General features: G+C 36.9%; 1 protein-coding gene across 9 annotated transcripts in view; it reads left to right on the forward strand.

The window, feature by feature from the left end:
• Arms (Ankyrin repeat-rich membrane spanning) overlaps window positions 1-23682 on the forward strand; it is a 265557-nt gene that overhangs the window by 235506 nt on the left and 6369 nt on the right. For 8 of the 9 annotated variants that reach the window (XM_083130254.1, XM_083130251.1, XM_083130243.1 and 5 more), the window contains one exon: window positions 7925-8054. In XM_083130254.1, coding sequence (XP_082986380.1) covers window positions 7925-8054 — 130 coding nt within the window. Of the gene's footprint in view, window positions 1-7924; window positions 8055-23682 lie in introns of those variants that run through there. The other variant, XM_083130272.1, reaches the window with a different exon arrangement.

Raw genomic sequence — 23682 nt, forward strand, 5'->3', positions numbered from 1 at the left:
AGTTGTTTTATTCCATCATCATTGGCAGCAGCCAATAGTTTTGGCTTTAACTTTTTTATGACACGGGTTCCTTATCCCATATTGGTACTTTGGTCAACTCCATCCACCCTGCCAGTTTGATTCAAGGTCACGGAAACACCCTGTTTAGTGCTGCTGTGAATATGATTCAATTTTTGTGTACTGATGTGTTTATTACCTCTGTTCATTCATGAATCTCTCTCTCTCAAGTTTAAGAGCTCCTTGTCATATTATTAGAACTCCTATGGTAACCTAATGGTCAACAGGCAAACAGTCCCCAGTTTGATTGTCGGTGGGTGTTGACCCAGTATTGCGAGGTCAATTGGAGAATTATTTGAAAGCAAGAGTAGTAGACCCCTGTCTCGAAAGACAGAAAACAGCATGGATAGAACACTATGAACCACACAAAGCTGCTAGACAGGCCTTGGCCCGAAATGGGCTATTTGCACCATGGTGTTTATCATATTACTGCTAACGTTGTTATTGACAATTTGTGTGCTTGACAAGCACAAGTCAGCTAGTAATTCAAAACATATCTTAACATTTGTTCGTACCACAGTATTGAGGCACTAGATGTTATGCCATCTATTTTAATGCTGATTCCTTTTGAATGGTCCACTGACCACATCAACACTACTGTCATATGCCACACAATCTAAACTATCAGATGGAACTATCCATTGTAATCAATGTGGAGGCATATTGTACAGTGGCTCAAGTCCCACTTAAAACCGTTGGTCTAATCCTGATAAGCCTATCTGAACATGAAGTGAACTTAAATATAAACTTGACAAACAAGCAAGCATCATTCAGATTTCTTGGTTTCTCCACATGATCATCAGAACTTGAGAGAGAGAGAAAAAAAGCTGGTGACTGGCTCAGGAACTGCTTCATTGGTTGTGAAAGTTCTTATAGATTATTGTTTCACTTTTCAGTTTCTTGATTTTGGCAAGAACCAAACAGATGTCATCAATGCTAAGTGGTTTTGTTTGGGGTTGTATCTTATTTTTGCTGTTAAACATGTGTCGTTAAATACCACCTCAATCGCCAAATATGTTGAATGGTCGACTCATTCTCTCTTCACCAAAGGTTCCAAGTTTAGTTTGAGTCCTGAACTGGTCATGTATGTTCAATTGTCAGTGTCCCTTCATCACTATGATTCTTATTGTTTCAATTTTGTAAAATAGAAAAGTACAAAGATCCTTAGATAAAATATAATGCATACCACATGCCAGTGTTTTCACACAATGGGTGATAGCAACTCTCACTATATCATGATTATTAAGCTTTGAAACTTCCAGAAAGATAACCTGTTTGATAAAAAAAAAAAAGGTAAAGTGTTCCCCTGTGCTTAGCACCATGCCATGAAGGCGTATAGGGGGTGCGGGGGTAACCCCACACTTTCTTGATCCGGTCGTGAGTGGGGGTGATGTGATCAGCACCACACCCCTTACTGCCTTTACCCCCCAGGTACCCATGTTATTCGACACTGGGTGGGCGCCGGGGCCGCTTCCAACGTTAGAAAAGTTCCCGGATTTGAACCGGTCGGGGATCTAACCCAGGACTTTTAGCATGGTAGCCAGACTCATAACCAACTAAGCCACCGCGGCCTGTTTGATAAAAGAGAGGGAAAATATGGATCGAAGAAGTTAGTTGAACAAAACCCTTTTACTCTGAAAGTACATACCTAAAGGTGCTAAAACTAGGGGGGCAAAGACAGTATATTTCCCTTTGTAGATAAGGTTTAGTATAGTGTGGGGGCAAGAGTGGCGAAAAATGGGGGGCAACCCCCCACCCTTGCCCCCTCTAAGCACCACCACTGCCAGATAGGTATTTTTTGCTAATTTAAAGTGAATAGTAGTAATATAATTAAGCCTTGTTTCCATATTAAAAACACTAAGTTGCTGACCAAGTCAGTTTATTAAGATAAAAAACACTTAACAGGTAACGTTTCGTCTGAGGAAGACCCTGATACAGGGTTGAAACATTACCTGTTAAGTGTTTTTTATCTTAATAAACTGCCTTGGTCAGCAACTTATTGTCATATTTGAACTGCATATCGTAGTACAAACTCAAATTTTTACTTGGACAGTTAACCAGTTTCATCCTTCTTTCCATATGAGCCAGTTTATATTTCTAGAACATACACATATAGGTACTCTGTATATTATTTAATACATTTATTGTTTTTTATGTACAATGGGACAATTATAATTCTAAAAATAAACTACAGCCTCTTTACATGTCATTCGGTAGCCTTGTCAATGCAGTGTGTCAGAATAGTTCTCTCGTCTGTTGCATATCAAGTTCATGTCAGGTTAATTTCTATGCTTCTACATCATCTATGCAAATGTACTTCCTAATTCACTGTAGTCTTTTATCCCTCTTGGAGGTAATGGGCCTTGGTAAATGCATGCCAGCAGCTTTGCCATCTGTTTAATTTCGATCCAGCTTTATCTCTGCCTATGTCTTGGTGAGTGCCCTGTTTGTTTCAATTTCCCATATCTGCATTTCCTTTTATATTTTTTCCCCCTAGTTCCTGGTTAGTTCCTTCTTTTTGCCATTTAATTCGTAAGATAAATCTTATAAACTAAGGTTAAGAAATATACTTCGTAGTGAGAAAATTGTGTTGATTTACAATGCAAAATGTGGATGTATTACAGCACTAATATTTGAGTCATGCTGTCCATACACATCTGATTCTACATGGACTGGCAATCTGATTTTTACAAACTCCATTCTTAGTTATATGTTTGTTCAATTACATTAGGTTCTGTACAGCCAAAATAAGTACTTAGTCTATCCAATAGTGATATTTCTTTGAAACATTCTGCATAGCCTCATTGCTCATTTAGAACATGTATTTAGTTTGACTTGTGTAAAACTATTGGAAATCCCATATACTAAATTTGATGTGATACTCTTTCAATAGACAATTTTCCAGGACCTGCCTATACAGCAGTACTTGAAATGAGCATATTATACATTCTGTGAGTGTGATTTACATAAGTCATTGAAAAATAACTACAAAATGTATAGAGAGAGCTTACTGAGAAAGTTTTTTGAACATGTTACACACACTACTTTTATTAACTTTATTGCTATAACATGTTTCTTGCAAGTATTTTAAAAAAATAGTGATTGAGTATTTTTTTATGTCATAAAGATTGGCCCCGCACTTCTAACTTTAAACTGGGAATTTTTTTAAAAAAAATGTTCGTATAAACATAGTGCAATTGTTAGTTTTGAATCTGTGTTACAGAAAGGAACAATTCTAGATTAAACATCTCAAAATGTTTAAATTTATCTCGCAACTAAGACTTACCAACTTGATGTTCTAGTGAATTTCTCTCCTATATGCTGCTGAGAAAATTTGCATTGGTTGAATAATTTTGATGCAAGATAAGATATACTGTTGTTTTATCAACAATATGACAGCACTACTTCATGTATGATTAGATACATACATGATCAATCATGTTTTTATTGATTGACATGTTTTTGTCTTATCCAGACAAGCATCTCAGGCATTTATGGTGCAATTATGTTAGATTTATTTTGACAGGTTTCTGTTGATAACAGGTATCAGAAATTACGTGCATTCAGTGTGGCTTAGCAAATCCTGGGGAAAACAGATAGTTTGTTTGTTATTGTTAATAAAACTTTAGTTTTATCTGGCATTATTTGATAGAACAAGTAATTTAACTAAATTGTGGTGTATACATTGGCCTACACATAATTTGTCTGCTAATGACCATTAATTAGCTACATACTTTATATTATTCTTTTTGCCATGATTAGGCATCTTTACCCCTTCCTGCCAAAATCACAGCATGTGCCAGGGTTGACAGTCGAAAGCGTTGCCACATCTTTTCCCTCCTCTCATCTGTCAGCAACTAGCCTTCCTCTGTGTATGGTCACTGCTTCACCCCGCAGCATGTATATGATGGAGGGATGAATACATGAAGGTTAAGAGAAAGAGGGACAGGACCAAATCTTTCGTGACCAGAAAATGCTCAGGGGAGCAAGGGAAGACCGTCCACCTACACCACCCTGTCTTGTTTTGTGGAGGGGAGTAGCAAGATGCTTGACAACTTTTAGGTAGCCTTCTTTTGTCAGTGTAGATTTATGGCTGTGGTTTTCTCTCTAACTGGGAAAACAAGGGATGTTTAAAAAGGTTGAAGCGATAATATTCTGAAGCAGTGTGGATAAAAATCATGATTTTTATTAAAAAAAATCATTTTTTATCCTTCTCCTCGTCCTTTGCCGTTTCCTGCATCTGGCTGGGTCGGCATAGAAGTCAAGCCTCTCCATTTTTTCCTGGTCTTCCACCACTCCTCTCTTTCCACTAAGTTCCAATCTTGTCCTCTTCTCCTAACACTCTCCACTATCTGCTCTTTCCACCAACATCTTGGTCTCCCTTTTGGCCTTGTTAACACTCCTTGTGCATGGTAAGCTCTTACTGGTAGTCTTTCTGCATCAATCCTCTTTATGTGTCTGAACCATCTCATCTGTGCCTGATCTATCCTGTCCTGGAGCTTCACCATATCCACTGTCTGTCGGATCTCCTCATTGCTTATTCTATCCCTTCTAGTCTTCCCCAATATACTCCTTAAAAATTTCATCTCCACTGCCTGCATCTTGCTTTTGTGTGTCTATCATTGTTCAAGTCCTGCTCCATACATAATTATTGGCACATAGTATATGTTATATATTGCCTTCTTACATTTCCCTATTCCATATTAATCTTCGTGCGCATTGATCATTATTTTAATTTAAATCTATTTTTTATATTTCTTTTTTTAAAACCACACTTAAAATTACTTGTATGGTTTTTGCCCCCATACATATAGATATGTTTTTTTTATAGGAAGTATTTTTCTAGTAAACTGCCCTGTAAAATATTTGAACAGTTTGATTAAAGGAAATAAAAAAAATATATGCAAATATACATTTTTCTGATACTGTATACATGAATCTACTATGGAACTGTTTGTTGAGTGTGTTAAAGAAACTATAATAATTTCAGTAACTTTTCCCCCAGTGAAAATAAAACATTCTGAATGTACTCTATAATTGGAATTAATATTTTTATAGTCTTTGTAGCTGAATTTTCGCAATTTTTTTAATGATAAATTTGCAAAATATCACCTGGCATGTTTATTTAGTTTAAGGATTAGTATTTTGTGTATTATTCCACACAAAATCTTTGCTATTTTGAACTATAAAAATTATTGAATTTTAAATCAAAAGAATGTAAGTGTGTTTACAGTACATATATTTTGTTTCCTTTCTTTTTCTTTCTTAGAGCTTAATAAACACCATTAAATGATTACAAGATAAATGCACTTTCACGAAAAGTGATTTTGATATCTACAAAATCCTTATGTATATTATTCTATAAATTATTTATTTAAAGTGATTTAAATCTTGATTGAAATTGCGATTTAAATCAACCTGATTTAAATCAATTCACCTTGTTCTGAAGTAATTCTTGAATATTTTAAAGCAAGTTGATTCATATAATGCAATTAAAAATTTCAAGCAATCGTCCTCGAAATGGGTATCGTTACATGCTTATTGTGACACTACAGTAACTATTCCCAGAGACTTGTAAATATATGTAGGGTTCCAAGTTCTATTTGCTGAGATACATTACATAGTGATTTGGATACCTTTAAACTGTATATCCAATTATACTCTATCCCGGGAATCACTGGAGCAAGGCTGTGCATGAAGATAGAGGCGCAGAGCATAGCTGTACACGCTGCTTCAAACAGTTGGCACTTGCAGTCACTTTTCCTCCCTCCATGCAATTCGTTTCCTCACACTTGTTCATTGGTCGAGCCCTCCTGAGTCACTACTTGCACAGGGACTTGCTTTCATTCTCCTGCTCCAGATATTCCCCGAACAGAGTATAGTCTCTGAGCATAAAGTGGATTTGAACAAAAAATAACTCCTATAATGATATCTGACAAATATTTGACCAGTCAATCTGAAGCAGTACAAAAAACACATTTTTATCTTTCATCTAACCTTTCAAAATTATTTTACTTGCAAATGTGGACCTTTTTTTGCTCTAAATTTATAATAGTTACAAGAACATTTATACATTAAGAGTATAATGAAAAACATAAAATATTTTTCAGCAACTATGAAACCTTTGGGAAAATATTATTTCTTTGAATAGAGATATTAATTTATTCATACCTTAGATGTATGTATGTATAACTTCTACTTCTTGGCTACAAAGCCATAGCACCTTTAAGCGCTCTGATGAGTGTAGGTCTCTGTGTGGTAGCAAATGTGTGTGCAGAAAATAAGGAATATAAGCATAACACAATTATTTGCATTGTGACCTTCAAAACGACATTATCTTAATCCCCCTTAATCACTTTGCTTGAAAGGTAATTGTTTTAAAGCCTTGTAAGTCATATTTGTTAATACCTCATGACACTTTTTTGTCTTCCATTGTCCTCATTTTCTTATCAGTTACATCATGGATCATATATCATTTGATGAATTATGACTGGCCTTGAATTGTAGGACTTTCCTTAATGGTACTGCTACATCTATGGCTTGCCAAAATGTGTAGATAAGCTTGAAAAATTAGCTGCTAAAACAATGTAGAAACATTGTACTTGATAGTAACTTTGAAACATACTGTTGTACAGTCATGGACACTTCTGGGTTGTAATGATCTCATTGAAAGTCGATAGGGTTTTTCCAATCCAGAAGTGTCCTTGACTGTACAAAATTATTTTCTGAAATTTTCATGATTTGCTGGTCTTAAGTCTCACATGATCAGCGAAGTATGAAACTGAGCGAGTGTTCTTGGTTTACCAGCCAGGTAACCTGAATGATGACATTAATGCTAAGGCTGAATTAACCTGGCTGGTAACCCGAGAACACTTGTTCGATCACATCGTTAGGAAAGCTACAATTCCTACTATGAAACTTTTGTTTATTGAAGATGGGCTGATGAAATTTTTGCTGAAAGCAATAAAGTACTACCGGTCTCTGTGGCAGTGTGGTCCACATAAGATATTATGATGCCAGAGGTCCCAGGTTCAAACAATGGTCAGGCGTAGATGTATCGTTAGTTTTTGTCTAGTCATTTCATCCTCGTCGTCACAATTATCCCAAGAGATAGAAAAGTAGTGAAAATGACCAAAATCGATCTAGAATTAATTAAGTAGAGATATAAAAATTTCTGATACTGATAACCCGTATAACAAATGCATATACTCCATGAAGAAGCAGCATCATTCATTCGCCTCCTTAATGTATTTAAGTGACTGCAGTAGGTTTCAGCTTAGAACGAGACATTTATTTGAACATCATATCCATAAAAATAATACCAAAATGCAAGAGTTTTCAATGCAGGTTATTCATAGAAATATCAGATTGGTAAAACTATAAGCAATATTACTATTACACCAATATAGTAACGACTACTCGTACCCTGGAGTGCATTTTCAAGACTAACGAAGCTCTGGCGCCTCGACCTCTGTAGGAATGTGTCATTCATATGTGTGATTGTCCCTTCATCCATTTCATCATATAACCATTCATCCCCATTGTCGTGATTAGCCAAAAGCGGCAGAGGAGCAATATAAAATAACCCATTTTAATCAATCAATCTTAAATACTATTTCTAGAAATACTAAATTAGTAAAATTATCAAAGATTTTATTGTTTAAGCCATTATTAACCGATACCGATAGAGTAACAATCGGTTACACTTTCACTTTTCATTGCCATGCTGAGACCCAATCCTCGTGCAAACACCATCGTTCGTGATACTTCTTGTGTATTTCATTGTATGAATTGCTTCATTCTCGATCCATAATCACAAAACTGAATGTGCATAATGATTCTAACAAAAGGCATCTCTTTGTTGCAGGTAACTCTAGAGGATCAAATGATATGTGGAGCTCTCCAGACACTGAACGAAGCAGCGTGTGAGGATGTGTTAGAGGGAGCAGAGGATTCGAGAGATGAAGGGTTCTTAGGCGTTAGTACCAGCGAAGCAGGTGAGTTCACTCATTGTTTGAATTCGCTCCATGATTTCTGAAGACATGGATAGACTGTGCACTGTGATGAAAACGATCTTTGCGTTGAAGAACAACTTTATGTGTATCGTGTATATAAACTATACCAGACTGTATATGTGATATCAATTGTGATTTTTTTATACATTAATATTATTGTTGCCAATAAAAAAATCTTTGTAAAAGTAGATGCTTGTTTCTTCCTTTTTATGCTTTTTGTAGTTTGTTTTTGCATGGAATCTAACTTTAGTTTGCATTGCTTTTTTTTTTTTTTTTTGTTGGTGGTGGTCTTCAAATCCAACACTGTCTTCAATTCCTGCTTCTAAGTAGTATTTTCAATATATATATAAGGTGTCCCGCACCGTGGCCATGCGATCTTAAGTACCAGGCTTTGGGTTCAGGCTACAGGACATGCACAGGTTCATGGGGAAAGCATAACAACTTCTCTTGTGAGATTTTGACCTGTGGATGGGACCGATGGCCACCCACCATCATGAGGAAATTGGGGAGGTACGAATGAGTAGCGTAACCCGGTCATGGAAACCTACAACAACTGGGGGTTCTTCATGCTGACCACACGTTACCCTGTAACTGGTTGGCTGGTCTCCCACCTGAGCTGAAGCATGTGGGAGTGGCTGGCAGTTGGTAGGTAGGCCCTGTGCCTCACTGGCTGTTGCGCCACGGAATGTTTATGTTTGAAGAAATGTACTAGGGACGTTCAATATATAAGTTTCCCAGTGCTATAAAATATTGTATAAAGCAATGCCATTAAAAAGAAGCACATGGTTGGCAAGCACCATCCTTCGTCTACAAGGAACAACAATCGATTCGTTCTCAGACGTGAAGGTGCATGCGCTCAAGGGCGAAAAGTAAATGCTTGTTCGGAAAACGTGGGCTCGCGTCATAAGGGGTTCAGAAGCATGTATGCTAAGAGCATTCTGCTTATGGACTTTTTTGGAACGAGGAAGAATAATTAATGATGACCGTTATTGTCAAACATTGGATAAACTGAAAAACGCAATTCGACATAAGCGACCAGGTCTCCTGTCAGCTGGTGTCATTCTTCTTGACGATGACGCTCGCCCCCACTCAGCAGTGCAAACACAACACAAAATTGAAGAATTGGGGTGAAAACGGCTGCCCCATCCTCCACACAGCCCCGATTTAGCACCGAGTGATTTCCATCTTTTTCCGGTGTTAAAGTCTGAATTGCAAGGTTACCGTTTCGAAACAGATGAAGAAGTGAAGCGTAATGTGAGAATAGTGTTCAATAGCCAGAGCCCTGATTTTCTTGCAAAGGTTATGAATAAATTGGTGCAACGGTGGGACAAATGCCTGAATCTCTATGGGGATTATGTGGAGAAGTGAGGAAGGATCCTCCTACACATGTATGTATAGTTTTCTAACGTATCTTAAAAATATTTTTTTTTACAGCATAGGGAAACTTATATATTGAATGACCCACGTATTTACAGTACTATTAAAGTATGAGGTTTAGAAGCAGGTGCATAATAAAAATCAGTAGTTCCAGTTGTAGTTGAAGGAGATGAAATATGTCACTAGTTTTTAAATAGTCTTATGCTCCTGTGTGGTGGTTAGGATATAATTATCCCTCAGTCTAGAGATACCCTGTTGATTGCAGAGTGATGAGAAAAGAAGTTGCAAGTTAGTTTCTTGAGCAATCAAGGAATTATCTGAAGTTGATGACACTTGGCTACTTGGTTAGAAACAAAAAAAGAAAATAAATCGCAGTAGTTAGAATAACTTACATATCCATAACCCACCAAGTTTATTGTGCTATACACACACAACATTGAGGGCACTATGATGCCAGGGGTCCCAGGCTCAAATCCTCACCTGGGCGTGGGTGTTCTTTGTGAGTGTCCCTTCATCAGTTTCATCATATCGTCATTCATCCTCATCATTGCAATTATCCAAAAGTGACAGAAAACCGAAGTAAAATTAACCAAATGAAACCAATCAACAATCTGCGATCACATTGTCAACTGCTATAAAGGATATCAATGTTGCCAGTTACAACTGACTAAAGAGGGTTGCCAGTGTGATTCCAGGAATGTTTTGGATGTACCTCTGAAAGGTTTCCGCTGCCATTGTATTGGCAGAATGAGGCAATTGAAGCAAATGTTGTTGTGAAGAGTAAAAATGAATTAGATGACTCGTTATTATTTTTTCTGCATATGTGGTAATTAAGGCTCTCTGTTACAATAATAGGAATTCATGCATTCTTATTGGCAGGATTTCCTTGTACATTAATTGATGTTAAGAATGAGATTTTTTTAGAAACTCTTTCCCATGGTAGAGCGGCTAAAGTAGCATACTGCCAAATAAAAAAACCTGCATTTCAACTAATACATGGATACTTGTAACTGTCCTTACACTTCTCATTCTGATCATTACTTAGATATAAATATGACCAAAAATATATATTCAATATATAAAACTGCAATATTAAATATGTGGCTTTACAAAACTGCTACAACAAAAATGGAATTGTGAAAAATCAGGAGATAGGAAATAGTATTTCTTGTTCTTTGTTAGAAATATTGTTTCACTGACAACACTGTCTGTAAATGAAAGAATAAATACAATTTAAGTGCACAAGTATTTAAATGAGATCAAACATGAGAAATAATTGTATCTAAAGATATCTGTTTGGCAGTTACGTGGAGATAGGTAATTTACTCTTATACATACCAGATGGGTGGCAAAATCGATCGCGAAGAAAAATTTGTGTGGAAAAAATTAAAAGTAAGCTTATCAGAGTAAAATTAGAAATAATGAAAATATTAACATTTACTAGTTTGGAATCTGTATATGTTGGTTTAAGAGATATTCTTCTGTGGTTAATTGTTGTAAAAAAAATTTAACAAAAAAAAAATTGTAACATCACCTTTGAGTAGTTATTTGCATAGTTTTTATACCCTTATTTTAGTCAGTTTTTATACTCTTATTTTAGTCGGCATGCAAGGGGGTGACCTTTTCTGAAGATACCCAATGGGACTGGACTTCATTTTTTGCAGATTAATGAGAATCTGGCATCTGGACGAGAGAGCCAATATAATACTTTGTTACATTTGTGTTGTGTGCTGTCCATGTCTGTCTGTGATGGTCCTTTCATCAGTTTCATCATATCACCTTTCATCCTCATCTTCGTGATTAGCCAAAAGCGGTAGAAAAGTGAAGTAAAGTAAAACAAATCAATCATATTTTACTGTTTCTTCAAGCAGCAGCAATAAAAAATTGTGCAGGTGAAGATTTGTAACTGTATCCTTTCTTATGCAATAGAAACTCTCGTGCCCTTTGTTTGCTTTAGAGATAGCAGCTAGCCTGGCTTTTATTAGACATATTTGGCCTTTATTATTAGTTGCTTTGTATTAGTTATTACTGTAGTGTGTGTGTGTGCTTAATTTGAGTGTTCATAATGATTTCTGTCTACAGTTTTTTAGCGGCGTGGTGGGGGCTTTATATATATAGATACACAGTATGCAGTGGCATGTGTTTCGGAGTATAGCACAAATGCATTGTATGGATTAATAGTTTGGTAAGTGAAGTGACAACATTTGAACAAAACCTACAGGCCCTTAAGCTACTTTTGAAACCCCAGAAAATTCTACAGTACAGATAGTAAATATTTTTGTAATTTTGTATTTTAATGTGCAACTTCATATTTTGAAGCATATTAACTGTGAATGGAGTATGTCTGGTACAGCCAGTTCAAGTGGGATATCTTGACTAGAGTAATAGATCCTAATCTTTCTAAAGGCTAATATATAGTTGTTTTATCGATTTGTTACATACATTGTAACAGGCCTTTGGCATGGAAATCTGCTACAAAGGCAGAGGTCCCAAGTTGATTTTTGTTTGTTTCATCAATTCATCATCGTGATCAACCTACAGTGGCAGAAAAGCAACTGTTATTAACTAAAAACACTATATAACCTGTAGAATAACTCTTAATATCTAGAAGAAGAAGAACTTTTCTTCATAAACAATGTATTTAATTTTGTATTATTTGCTTAGTTTTTTTAATTTTTTTTATTTGAAACCGTGTAATAACTTTTTATCCAAGCACTGATGTTGTGATGAAGTCAGATATTTATTGATTCTGATGTACTCTCTCATAATTTTTTGGACATAATCATTGAACAGAAAATCACTGGAAATTCTGTTTGTTGTAGATATACTTTAATTTTTTACACTTGCACGTTAATGTGAAGGAATAAAATTGAGATATTTTAAACCAGTTTAAGAAAACCGAGCTTGGAAACCACATTGGGTAGATTTTTCTTTCAGGAGGACAGTGTAACACTATACTGCATTCATATTGCTGAAGCTACATCAACATGTCATCTATGGTTATAATGTTGAAAGTGAGGAATTAAATATTGAATTTGACCTAATCTGGTACACCATTTTCTTTCAACATTCACATGTTGGCATCTTCAGTAGTGTGTTTATAAGATGTGGAATTTTTTATAACTCTTACCTCATCTTCCTGATGCTGTGGTTTATCTGAGGTACAACATTTTATTGTCCCGCACCGTGACCATGCCGTCTAAGGCATCAGGCTTTGGGCTCGGGCTACGGGACACCTGTAGGTTCGAGTCTCCTGAGGGAAGAGAATAACTTTTCTCCTGAGATTTCAACCAGTGTATGGGACCGGTAGCCACCATTCATCATGAGGAAATTGGGGAGCTATGAATGAGTAGTGTAACCCGGTCATGGAAACCTACAACAACAACAACTGGGGGTGCATCGTGCTGATCACGCGTAACCCCATAAGTGGTTGGAAGATTGCCCATCTCTGCTGAGGCATGTGGGAGTGAGGCCAACAGTTGGTAGGTAGTCCCTGGTCCTCAAGGGCTGTTGCACCACAGGTTGTTACTACAAAATTTTATTTAAAGCTATCAAAATGAAAGAACAGCATTTACATGACATTACACCCAGATGAAAAGGCATTTCTGACCCTCCCTGCATTTCCTTCTACAAGAGCATATGCTTCTCATAACATAGCATTAAGTGTTAATATTTAAGATTATAACCCTTCTGCGTTATAAACGTGAAATATTTTGGTATTAGCATCTCTTTACACTTATGCATTTGCAACATTGATCTTGGTGGTTCTTGAGCACAGCATTAATTTAACCTTTACCTATCATTACTTTTAGTGTTTTAAATGTGCAAGATACATATATATGAATTCTAGATGTTGAACATCAGATTCTTGTTTCACAGATATTATGATTACTGTTGGACTGTGGAGGCCACCTACTTCTCCCAAACTGCTCTCAGAATCAGAGAATAAATAAAATGAAATTAAGTTTGCTAAATTCAACGCATTTAGAATATTACATAGTGGAGTGGTGGCATCCAATAAAAGTATGATCAAAATATATTTTTGTTAGTTGTAACTGTAGTGTAAAAATGTATTATTGCTATTTTGTTACATAATGATGATTGATGTACATCTGTTTGTATGTGTGTGAGTATGCATGTGAATGTTTACTTGGAGTCTTATTTCCTGAAAAATGCCTTTCAACCATAATTTTTTTTTGTAGTAGCTAGAATTAGCCAACTGCTTCTTTTTCCTTAATAATTGTTTACTTTTCCAGCAAATTATTATTCCAGCTTTATCAAAAGGCTCTAAAAATGCTTCTTACTTTTCCGTTCACATATCATTTGCTTTCTTTTAATGGTTTGAAGGTAACTTTAAACCACAAGACACATGAAATCTCATCTGTTGCATGATTGGTTGTTCATCCTAAACCTTCATTTCTCTAATCGGCTTATGGACTGAGGAGAAGAATTGGATGAATGGATGTGCAATCAAGCATGGGACGGAGGAAGCATAAAATATGTGCCTCTTTCACTACCTTTTGGTCTTTCAAATAAATGCAATCGAAGTACACTTGAAGATGCCAGCAACAGAGACTTGCAAGTAAGTACGCTCTTTATGTAAACTGTTCCATGTGCTGGTGGATTCAATGCCTGTGATCCAGGAAAATTAGTTTGTAGTCTGATTGATCTTCTGTCCATATAGTGTCATAATAATTTGAAATCTTGAAATGTTTGAACTAATAACTGCCTAGTGGAAGCCCTGTATCTTCCGAATTGCATTTTATATGATAACTATGCACGGCAATCTGTTCTTATTTGTACATTTTATTATGATAACTTTTTTTATTTATTTATTGTAATTGAATGTTTCTCAGAACAAAATATCAGGAATTTGACTAGAGGTGTCGCTTGAACTCTCCCAAATGTCTTCAAGTGTAGTTGCATCACAAAAGAAAGTAAAGATCTGAGTGCATCTGATATTATCCATTAATGTGTGATATTACAGAAGGCCCAATAGAGCCAATAGAAATTTGCATTGAAACAGGTAAGGAATACTAACACATCAGGTGACATTGTAGGGAGCTTTTAGACCGAAACAACATGTGACAAGGGGCATTCACACCGAAGTGATAAGTGACACAAACCCTTTCAGTCTATAAGCAAGCATTCACCGTACATGCGAGGCAACATGATGCATGTGATTGAGAAAACAGCCCAGTCCGAGCAACATGCAAGTTGCAAATGCAGCTTGTCATGTCACTTCTGTTTGAAAGTTTGCATTGACAGCTGAGGGTCAGTTTCCAAGAGACATGTGTCACCTGTCGCATATCACTTCAGTCTGAAAGTTCCCCTAATTTTCATACCTGAAAGGAAGGTATCATCATGTGTGCATCTTAAGTTGCGAGTTTCTTCTATAAATGCTTGGGCAATGAAATGTTGTTTTGTTGTCATGTTTTTGCTTGGAGTGTGCTCGTTCATCTGTTTTAAAAGCTTAATCTCGTACTCTTGAGTTCTCTTTCTCATTGCATGTTTGCGTAGTGGCAAATCAAATGTACATTTGAAACTCACTTCATAAGAAACAACTGTATATGTTGCCAACCTTTATTAAAAATGTGTTTGCAATTATATGCTAATGCTTAATTATATGGTTCTATTGAACCTAATGTAATTCAAAGCTGGTTTTGATTAAGACTGGTATAATTTTACTTGGATGTAATAGGAATGGTGACATTTTTATCTTATCAATACCTTTGGTGGTTGGTGCATGATTTTCAAGAAGGAATGATCGTTCTTGGAAAAGTTGTTGCGAAAGATACATTACGTTGTATACATTGAAAGTGGTTTTATTAGCTTCAGCAACTTAAAACGTTTTTCTTGTATGTACGCATTGCTTGCATTATAGAATTATTTTCCTGTAGTTTACGGTTATTACAAGCATAAGGAAACAGTTTTCTTTGTGACGTTTCAGGAGAACACACGCTCCTTTCATCAGACATTTATTTTCATTTTGACTAAAGGTACAGTTATAACAATGGTTAGTATTTTTTAAACAAAAATAATCCGTTATATAATGGATGTTGTCAATGTTACATTGTTGTAATATAGCAACTTAACTGTGAAAAAAGCAGTCTGTTTTATTTTTATTTCAGATTTTTTTAAAAATTATGAATCCCAAATATCATCAGGTAATTCAAATTCATCATTGTTTTCACAGTGTCTCTTGATGTTTTCTGTTACATTAAATTTTAAAGATGGTGGCTTACTCCATTTGTGAAAAAGGAAACTCCATACTGGATCTATGTTACCATGTTCATTATTTAATTTATTCCAGTGTTCTTCTGCAATGAATGAAGCTTCCCAGACATTCAACTCTGTGTTTCCCGTTAATCTTTTTAAAACCCTTCTCTTTTTAATCAAATGCTTCTCTTCGATGATATGAGTTGACAAACCTGTTCTTGGGTTTAGATTTATAATGTCCAAATCGTGTTCGTGCCATCTTATTGCCATTTTCCTTGCTGTTTGTCCCACATAATCCTTTGAACATGAACAACTTATATTATATATTCCTGTGGTTTCCACATCTGGTAGAGAGTTTCTCATTTTGAATTCATTAAATGTACATTCCAAACTTCTTGGTGATTTAAAAACAATTTTGAAATTAAAACTTCCAAAAATTTTTGCAATTTTATGTGAGAATCCCTTGTGGAATAGAATGCACACAAATTTCTTTTTAACAGATTTTTCATCTTTGTCTGTATTTCTCTTTTCCTTTAGTTTTCTTGCGACTTGTTTTTTGATTTGGTTTATTCTGTTAGTGCGAAAGCCATTTTCTTTTGCTATATTAAACAGCCTTTCTTCTTCATTTTTGATATCCTCATTATTAGAGCATAGTCTTTGTGCTCTCAGGAAAAAAATTAAAAATATGTTATCCATTGTTATACGCGAATGTTCTGAATTGGCATGGATGTATTTTTCCCCCGCTAATTTTTTCCTATGGACTGATGTTTGAATTGTTGAGTCAGTTGTCTTAATTTGCAGATCAAGGAAAGAAATTACATTGTTATTCGTGGGTTCGCAAGTGAATTTTATGCGACGATGTGATTCATTTAACACTTTAAATACGTCCATGATGGTGTTCTCATTTTTAGCAATAATTAGCACATCATCTCCATATCTGATGTAGAGTTTGATATCCGCACCTATCGCATTAACAATTGGAGATTCTATGTAATGAAGGAAAATGCTGGAGATGATTCCGGATACTGGGTTTCCCATTGATAGACCATTACTTTGCTGCTAGATTTTGCCATCAAATATAAAGTAATTGTAATTTGCACATACAGTAAACCATCGAACCATTTCCCATGATTCTACTGGGTTAACCTTCATCTCAATAAGCCATCTGTGTAATGCATCTGTGGCACCTTCTATTGGGACACTAGGATATAAATTTTCAACATCAAAACTTGCAATACGATACTCATTATTCCAAACAATATTTTTTAGTTTCTGTTTCACTTCGTATGCATTTTTAACACTGAATTTTGTTTGTTGTTTAATTATAGCAAGTCTTTCAACTAAATATTTGGATAGTTTGTATGCAGGATGTGTGAAAGTTGCAATGATGGGTCGTATTGGAGTTCCCGGTTTGTGAGTTTTTGGTAGTCCAAAGGCAATCGGCAGGGTTGAATTTTTGTTTTAGTCAAAATGAAAATAAATGTCTGATGAAAGGAGTGTGTGTTCTCCTGAAACGTCACAAAGAAAACTGTTTTCTTATGCTTGTAATAACCGTAAACTACAGGAAAATAACTTAAAACGTTTATACAGAAAGCAAACAGGTGATTTAGGAATGCAAACAAATTCTGTGTTAATTGAAACACATTCCTCCTACACACCATTGGAAGCATGATGCATGTCATAATGGAACTTGATTGCAGTTCACACTTGAGCAAGAGCATCCAGGGTAACACTGTCAATTGATACTCTGTTTCTTGCTTTTAGATGGTCCACATTTAGAATTATTTTTACTGTAACCAAGGTCTTGACATGACCCCATGAGATGGAACCTTTTTTTCTGATCCATTTCTCTGGAAAGCAAACATCTAACGCATGCGGCACATGAGCCTCAAAGTGAGTTGGTCCCACATCTTGTTGAAAGATGACACCTTAAAGGTGACAGTTTCGATTTCATCCATCTGAGGTAACAAACAATTCTCTTGATCATGTAGAGAGGTAAAGTTCCTGATACACTTTGCACCATGCCATAAGGCTTATATAGAGGCAGGGGCGCCGACTTGTCAAAATTATTGGGGGGGCCTCTGATCACTTAAATAAATGAATGAATGACTCACTCCCTTCCTTTTTTAAAAATAAAAATTACGTCTTCGTATTGCAGTTTTTAAGCAGCTATTATATTCCTCATGCAAATGAAATGTAACAATAAAAATGTTTAGAAAATGTTTCAAAGTCTCTTTATGTCTTTTGTGTCTGCTCATTTGTTTTTTAGATAACAATTAACATTTTTATTGAAAAGTATGTATTTACATTAAGAGGCCAACCTAACAGTTTTATGCCGGCCTCGGTAGCTGAGCGTGTTGAGTGGTCAACTCAACTCGCTTTGATCCAGAGGTCTCGGGGTTCGAGTCCCGGCGAGGGCGTGGGTGTGTTTTAATGTCCGCAACAGACATGTGATGGGCAGTGATGTGCATCTACGCGTAAACAACGATAGTCTACATTCTACACGTAGACTATTTTATACACGTAGATGACGTAATCTATGTAAACAACATGGCGATAGGTGATAACTTAGCAAAGGATGCCGTAGAATTAAAAGAAAATTATACTGCGCATCAGTTGCTGATGTGTGAAGAGAACTTTTCATACTCTTTCCTCCAAATTCGAACAATTTCTCACCTATGAAGAAACCTAATATAGGAAATATTCTAGTGTTTTATGGGGAAAAGACCACTCTTGCCTCACAACTGCCATCTGTTGTTGTTTTTTGCATACTATTTATCTTCTTTCAAAGTTGATAATAGAAGAGAAGAGAAATTTTGTTGTAAATAGGATTCTTTTCATCTCGCTAGGAACCAATATAGTTGAAAATGTCACTTTCTTTTCATGAAACCCTTGAAAATTAATTTTAATGCACTTTAGATTGTCTACGTAGTCTATGTAGACTACAACCCAATGTAATCTACGCGTAGATTACGTGCAGACAACGCATGTAGACGTAAACTTATAGTCTACGGCACATCTCTGGTGATGGGTTGCAAATAACCCATAAAATAACGAATATTTAACAGTTTTATTTAATTATTTACATAAATGCTAACACAAATCGCAGGAAAATAGTTTTACTTTTTTGTTCTTGCTACAATATTTTACTTTTTAAATTTAATTTTGCAATAATAAAAAAAATAGCATGTACACTAAGATATAAAGTGCATATACAACAAAAACATATGAATATGATTTAAAAATAAAGCAAAAGTTGCTCTACGCACTGGGTTATTTTTTTATGAACTCATTAACGACCTGTCTCAGGTCCAAATTATCAAGCACAGTTTGATGTATGTGGAGTACCGCTAAACTGCTTAGTCTCTTCTGCCTCATTGTAGATCTCAAATATGTCTTTAGTCGGCGAATAGCACTGAATGACCTTTCGGCTGTGGCTGTCGTCACTGGCACAGTGCGGAGGACCATCATGAATTTGGCTCCTGGAGGGTGCTGTCTTCCAAAAGAAACTTCCTTATGTCACGCATGGTAGTTAGAACCACTTTCTTCTGTTTGGCAATATCACCAAGCATGGACATGTGTAAGGAGAGCCTATCGGCATCCAAATCTTGGCGAAAGAATTCTTGCGTTTGCTGAAAGTTTGTTGTGCAACTGTTCACAGCCGAGATGCATTCTTTCTCTACGGCTGTTACTTTTTGTAGTCCTGTAGATTCATGTCCTTGTTTAACACATGATTTTGATGTGTCACACACGTCAGTGCATATTGATTTGTAATACTATTTTGGAGTGTAGAACTTGTGATGTTTGGCAGCATCAGAATTTTCAAGTCTCTTCTGGCTCATCAACAAGACTTGGTTTGCCCTCTGTGCATTTCAGCCAGAACTGCCCAAAACACATTCGCTTTCCTTGAAAGATGTCAGTCAAGTATTTTAGTTTTGATTCCACTTCTGTAGCACCAATGCGTGGAGACTGAATATTTCAGTTTACCTCTTCTATAGGCGGTGTTAAAGGCGGAGCTACTGCGGAGCATGCGCACTCGTCTGGTCCCCCTCGAACATCCGGTTACGCTTACAGATGCTATGGACGTTAATATGAAAGGGCAAAGTGGAGATTATTTTACAAGGAAATAGAGTGTCAGCTGCGTAGCATATGGTTGCACAGTTCGATCGGGAACAAATTTATTGAGTCAAGTATCACTTCGTAGGTTTCCGAAGAACGTAGAGAGACGAAACCTGTTAATACTTTACAAGCAGAACGAGAAAGGATTGGTACCCGGAAAGGGTTTTTACGACTTTCATTTTGTTACAATGATGTTGATCGCTTATCTGCGTATTGTGATGTGGTGAAAAGCATGCATCTTAGTGAGGTTTCAAACCGAAGCGACACGTGACAGCAGTGGTTCATATCGTAGTGACAAGCGACACAGGCCCATTTAGTCTATAAATAAGCATTTACGCTCATGGGAAATCAAACCTCAGGCGGCACAAAACACACCATTGGGAATCTGAGCGACACGTGCAGCTTGTCGTGTCGCTTCCGTTCGAAAAATGTCATTGATCACTGAGGATTCACTTTTAAGTGGCACAGAGATTACACACCGAAGCGACAAGCAACGGCCATGAACGTCCGCAGGATTTTTTCCAGGGAGGGGCAACGAAGTTATTTTTCCAGGGGGACAAACAAGGCGCATTTTCTCCAAAAATAGTGTTGTTCCTAAAAAAAAATCATTGCTTAAATTTGAATTTATGATGTTCATGCAATAATTAACACATATTATTGTAGCTAAAATGAAATTATATGTGTGAAATACATAATTTTTGGTTGACTTTCATTTTTCGGGTGGGGGTCACGGACCCCCTTGCATCCCCTTCCGGACGCCAATTGCAACGGCCCCTTTACTCTAAAGGAAACAATTCACCTCGCATACGAGTACAACAGACCAAGGCGACACGATGCATGGTACTGAGAAAACAGTTCAGTCCAAAAGACACGTGCATTTTCGAATTGGTTCGAAAGGAAGCTTTCAGAGTGCAGCGATACGTGTCTCTTGGAAACCAACATTCAAAAATAAACAACACCTTCCGAATTAAACCGACACGACAAATTGCAGGTGTCGCTTGTCGCTTTCATGTCGCTCGGACTGGGCTGTTTTATCAATACCGTGCATTGTGTTGCCAAGGCCTGTTATTTGCTCAAGCGCGACTGGTAAATGGTTTGCTTTAGATCGAATGCTTCTGTACGAAATCCCGATATCGCTTGTCGCTTCAGTCTGAAAACTCTCTTGTTGCTTGAAGTAAATTCGTGCAAGTGAAGTGCCATATCATAGGTTTTCCCTAAATCGCTCAGGCGGAAAGGCGACGTTGAAAGCACATATATTTACTAGCATTTGTTATGTGTCATTTCATTACTTCTGCAGATTTTTTGGCAAAGATTCATTTAAGCATACTTTATAATATAATAATATCACTAGTTTTATAGAATTATCTTTCCCTCACTTTTCCATTTACAAAATAATTGAATGCCTAAACGTTCGTCGTGCGTGTACATGAGATACTTGTATGTACGTAGTGTGCTATACAACTGGCGGCCACAAAGACACGTCATATTTTAATAATCTGCTCTGCAGTTGATCATCAGACGGATTCTAGACGTCCACTCCTTCATAGTAGAACTGTAACAAATACCTTTCTTGACTATCGTCGCACAATTGATGAAAACAAGCGCTCATTTCTTACTTCGTATACCGGTGAATCTGCACTGGCAACAACGGGGACTGGCCTAAACCGGAAGTTCCGGGGGGACCGGGCAAGACCTCACCAATGTTTATGTTTACATTTTTAACACTGTCTATTGGACCCATCACATGGCAGTAGAGGGAGAGAAAGAAAAATGTCTTGAAGTGAAGCATTGTCTCCAGGTATCCAGCACATTTTGATGCTGCGTCAGTAGAATCTTCTTCAGAAAATTTCTCAAGAAAATTGAGAAGGTTTTCATAGTTCCTTAAGATCTGTTGCATACTGGAGGCTCTCAACGTCCACCGACGAGGGCATAGTGCTCGCAGTCGAGTACGGCCAGCCTTCTCATTCACATCAATAATATTCCTAAATATTTGCATTCTTTTAGGGGATTCCCAAACAGTCTTTAACAAGTCGTTGGCTAAATTCATTATGTCTCTGATTAATATATGTATAATACAGGGTGGCGACAGACCTGGAAAACCTGGAAAACCGGGAAAAGTCAGGGAATTTGAGATGTCAAAAAAAGTCAGGGAAATGTCATGGAATTTCGTCCTCCGGGAATTTTAAATTCGAACACTCTTTGGAGGAAAATTGTTATAACTCGGGCACTATGGGAGCAATCTACTTCGGATAACTTTTGTTTTTCAGCTAAAACATCAGCGCATACAACCGTGTACAATTATAGAACACCGGACCGAGGAAGGGGGGTTTGGGGGGCGCGACCTCCAAATTTCAATGAAAAAAACATAAAAATCTGGAGTTTGCCCCTTCTTCTCCCGCTATTTGTTAAGATGGCACGAACTTTAGTATTCTTTTCAAAGAATTGACCTTTCTCAAGAGAATGAAACATGTTTCATGCTCTTGGGTGCCATACAAGTTGAATAATAATCCAAAATGTGATTATTATTTTTTTTACGAAAAATAGGTAATTTGCATTTTTGGAGGAAATTTGTTATAACTCTGGCACTATGGGAGCAATCTACTTCGGATAAGTTTTGTTTTTCAGCTAAAACATCATAGCATGCAACCGTGTACAATTGAGAACACCGGACCGAAGAAGGGCGGCTTGGTGGGGGGCTCGTCCCCTTGAATTTCAATGGAAAAGACATAAAAATTGGAGTTTCCCCCTCTTCTCCCGCTATTTTGGGGAGAAGGCGCGAACTTTAGTATTCTTTTTGAAGCATGGTTCATGTTCTTGGGTGCCATACAATAATAAGCCAAGATGTGATTATTATTTTTTTACGAAAAATATGTAATTTGCATTTTTGGAGGAAATTTGGTATAACTCGGGCACTATGGGAGCAATCTACTTGGAATAAGTTTTGTTTTGCAGCTAAAACATCATAGCATGCAACCGTGTACAATTCAGAACGCCGAACTGAGGAAGGGGGGTTTGGGGGCGCGACCACCGAATTAAAAAAAACAACAAAAGGAATTTTCCCCCTCTTCTCCCGCTATTTTGGGAAGAGGGCGCAAACCTTAGTATTCTCTTCAAAGAATGGACGTTTCCAAAGAGATTGAAACATGTTGCATATTCCTGGGTGCTATACAAGTTGAATAATGAGCCAAAATGTGAAACTCTGTTCGGAAATGTGGCATGGATATGTTGCGGAGAGGGGGGAGGTTGGTCATCAATATGAATTTTCCAGGCTTGCTCCAGACCTGTGTCAGAGTTTCCACCCAAACATAAGAGTATGAAGGTCCAAAAAGCACATTCATTTCGTAATCAGCACCATGATACCATATGGTATCATCGGGCCAGTACGACCTTACTCTGATGGTACCATGTGGTATCATCGGGGGAGTAAAGGTTAAGCCTCTAAATATATTGCGTGGAAAATGCATTGAATTATCATTTTTTCTTGTCCGTATGGGAGTAGTAAGGGGACTTGTCAACAGATGGAGGGGATACGAGCGGGTGGGGCCGTCCGATAGTTGTCGGACGTCGTAGTAAGGCATTTTGTTGGGCAAACTGAAGGAACATGGAAACAAGTAGGTTCCATTGATACATACGATTTTTGTCGAATATCGCCACTCGACAGAGTATCTCACTACAACATGCGACAGAAATTGCATGGACTGCAACATCCAACAAAAATCGCATGGATAAACAAGAAGAGCTTTAGACTGCAAATATGCTGCTGGAATTTTATTACTCTTCTGGCTCACTTCGCCTTATTTAATGTAGCAGTGCTTACAAAGGTTTTCTTTCATCATCCTGACGTATTACTGGTTTTGCACAAGTTAACATACGTTTACAATGACATTGCACTATT

This window comes from Lepisma saccharinum, chromosome 1 (genome assembly GCF_977018435.1).
Source record: "Lepisma saccharinum chromosome 1, izLepSacc3.1, whole genome shotgun sequence".
Lineage (NCBI taxonomy): Eukaryota > Metazoa > Arthropoda > Insecta > Zygentoma > Lepismatidae > Lepisma > Lepisma saccharinum.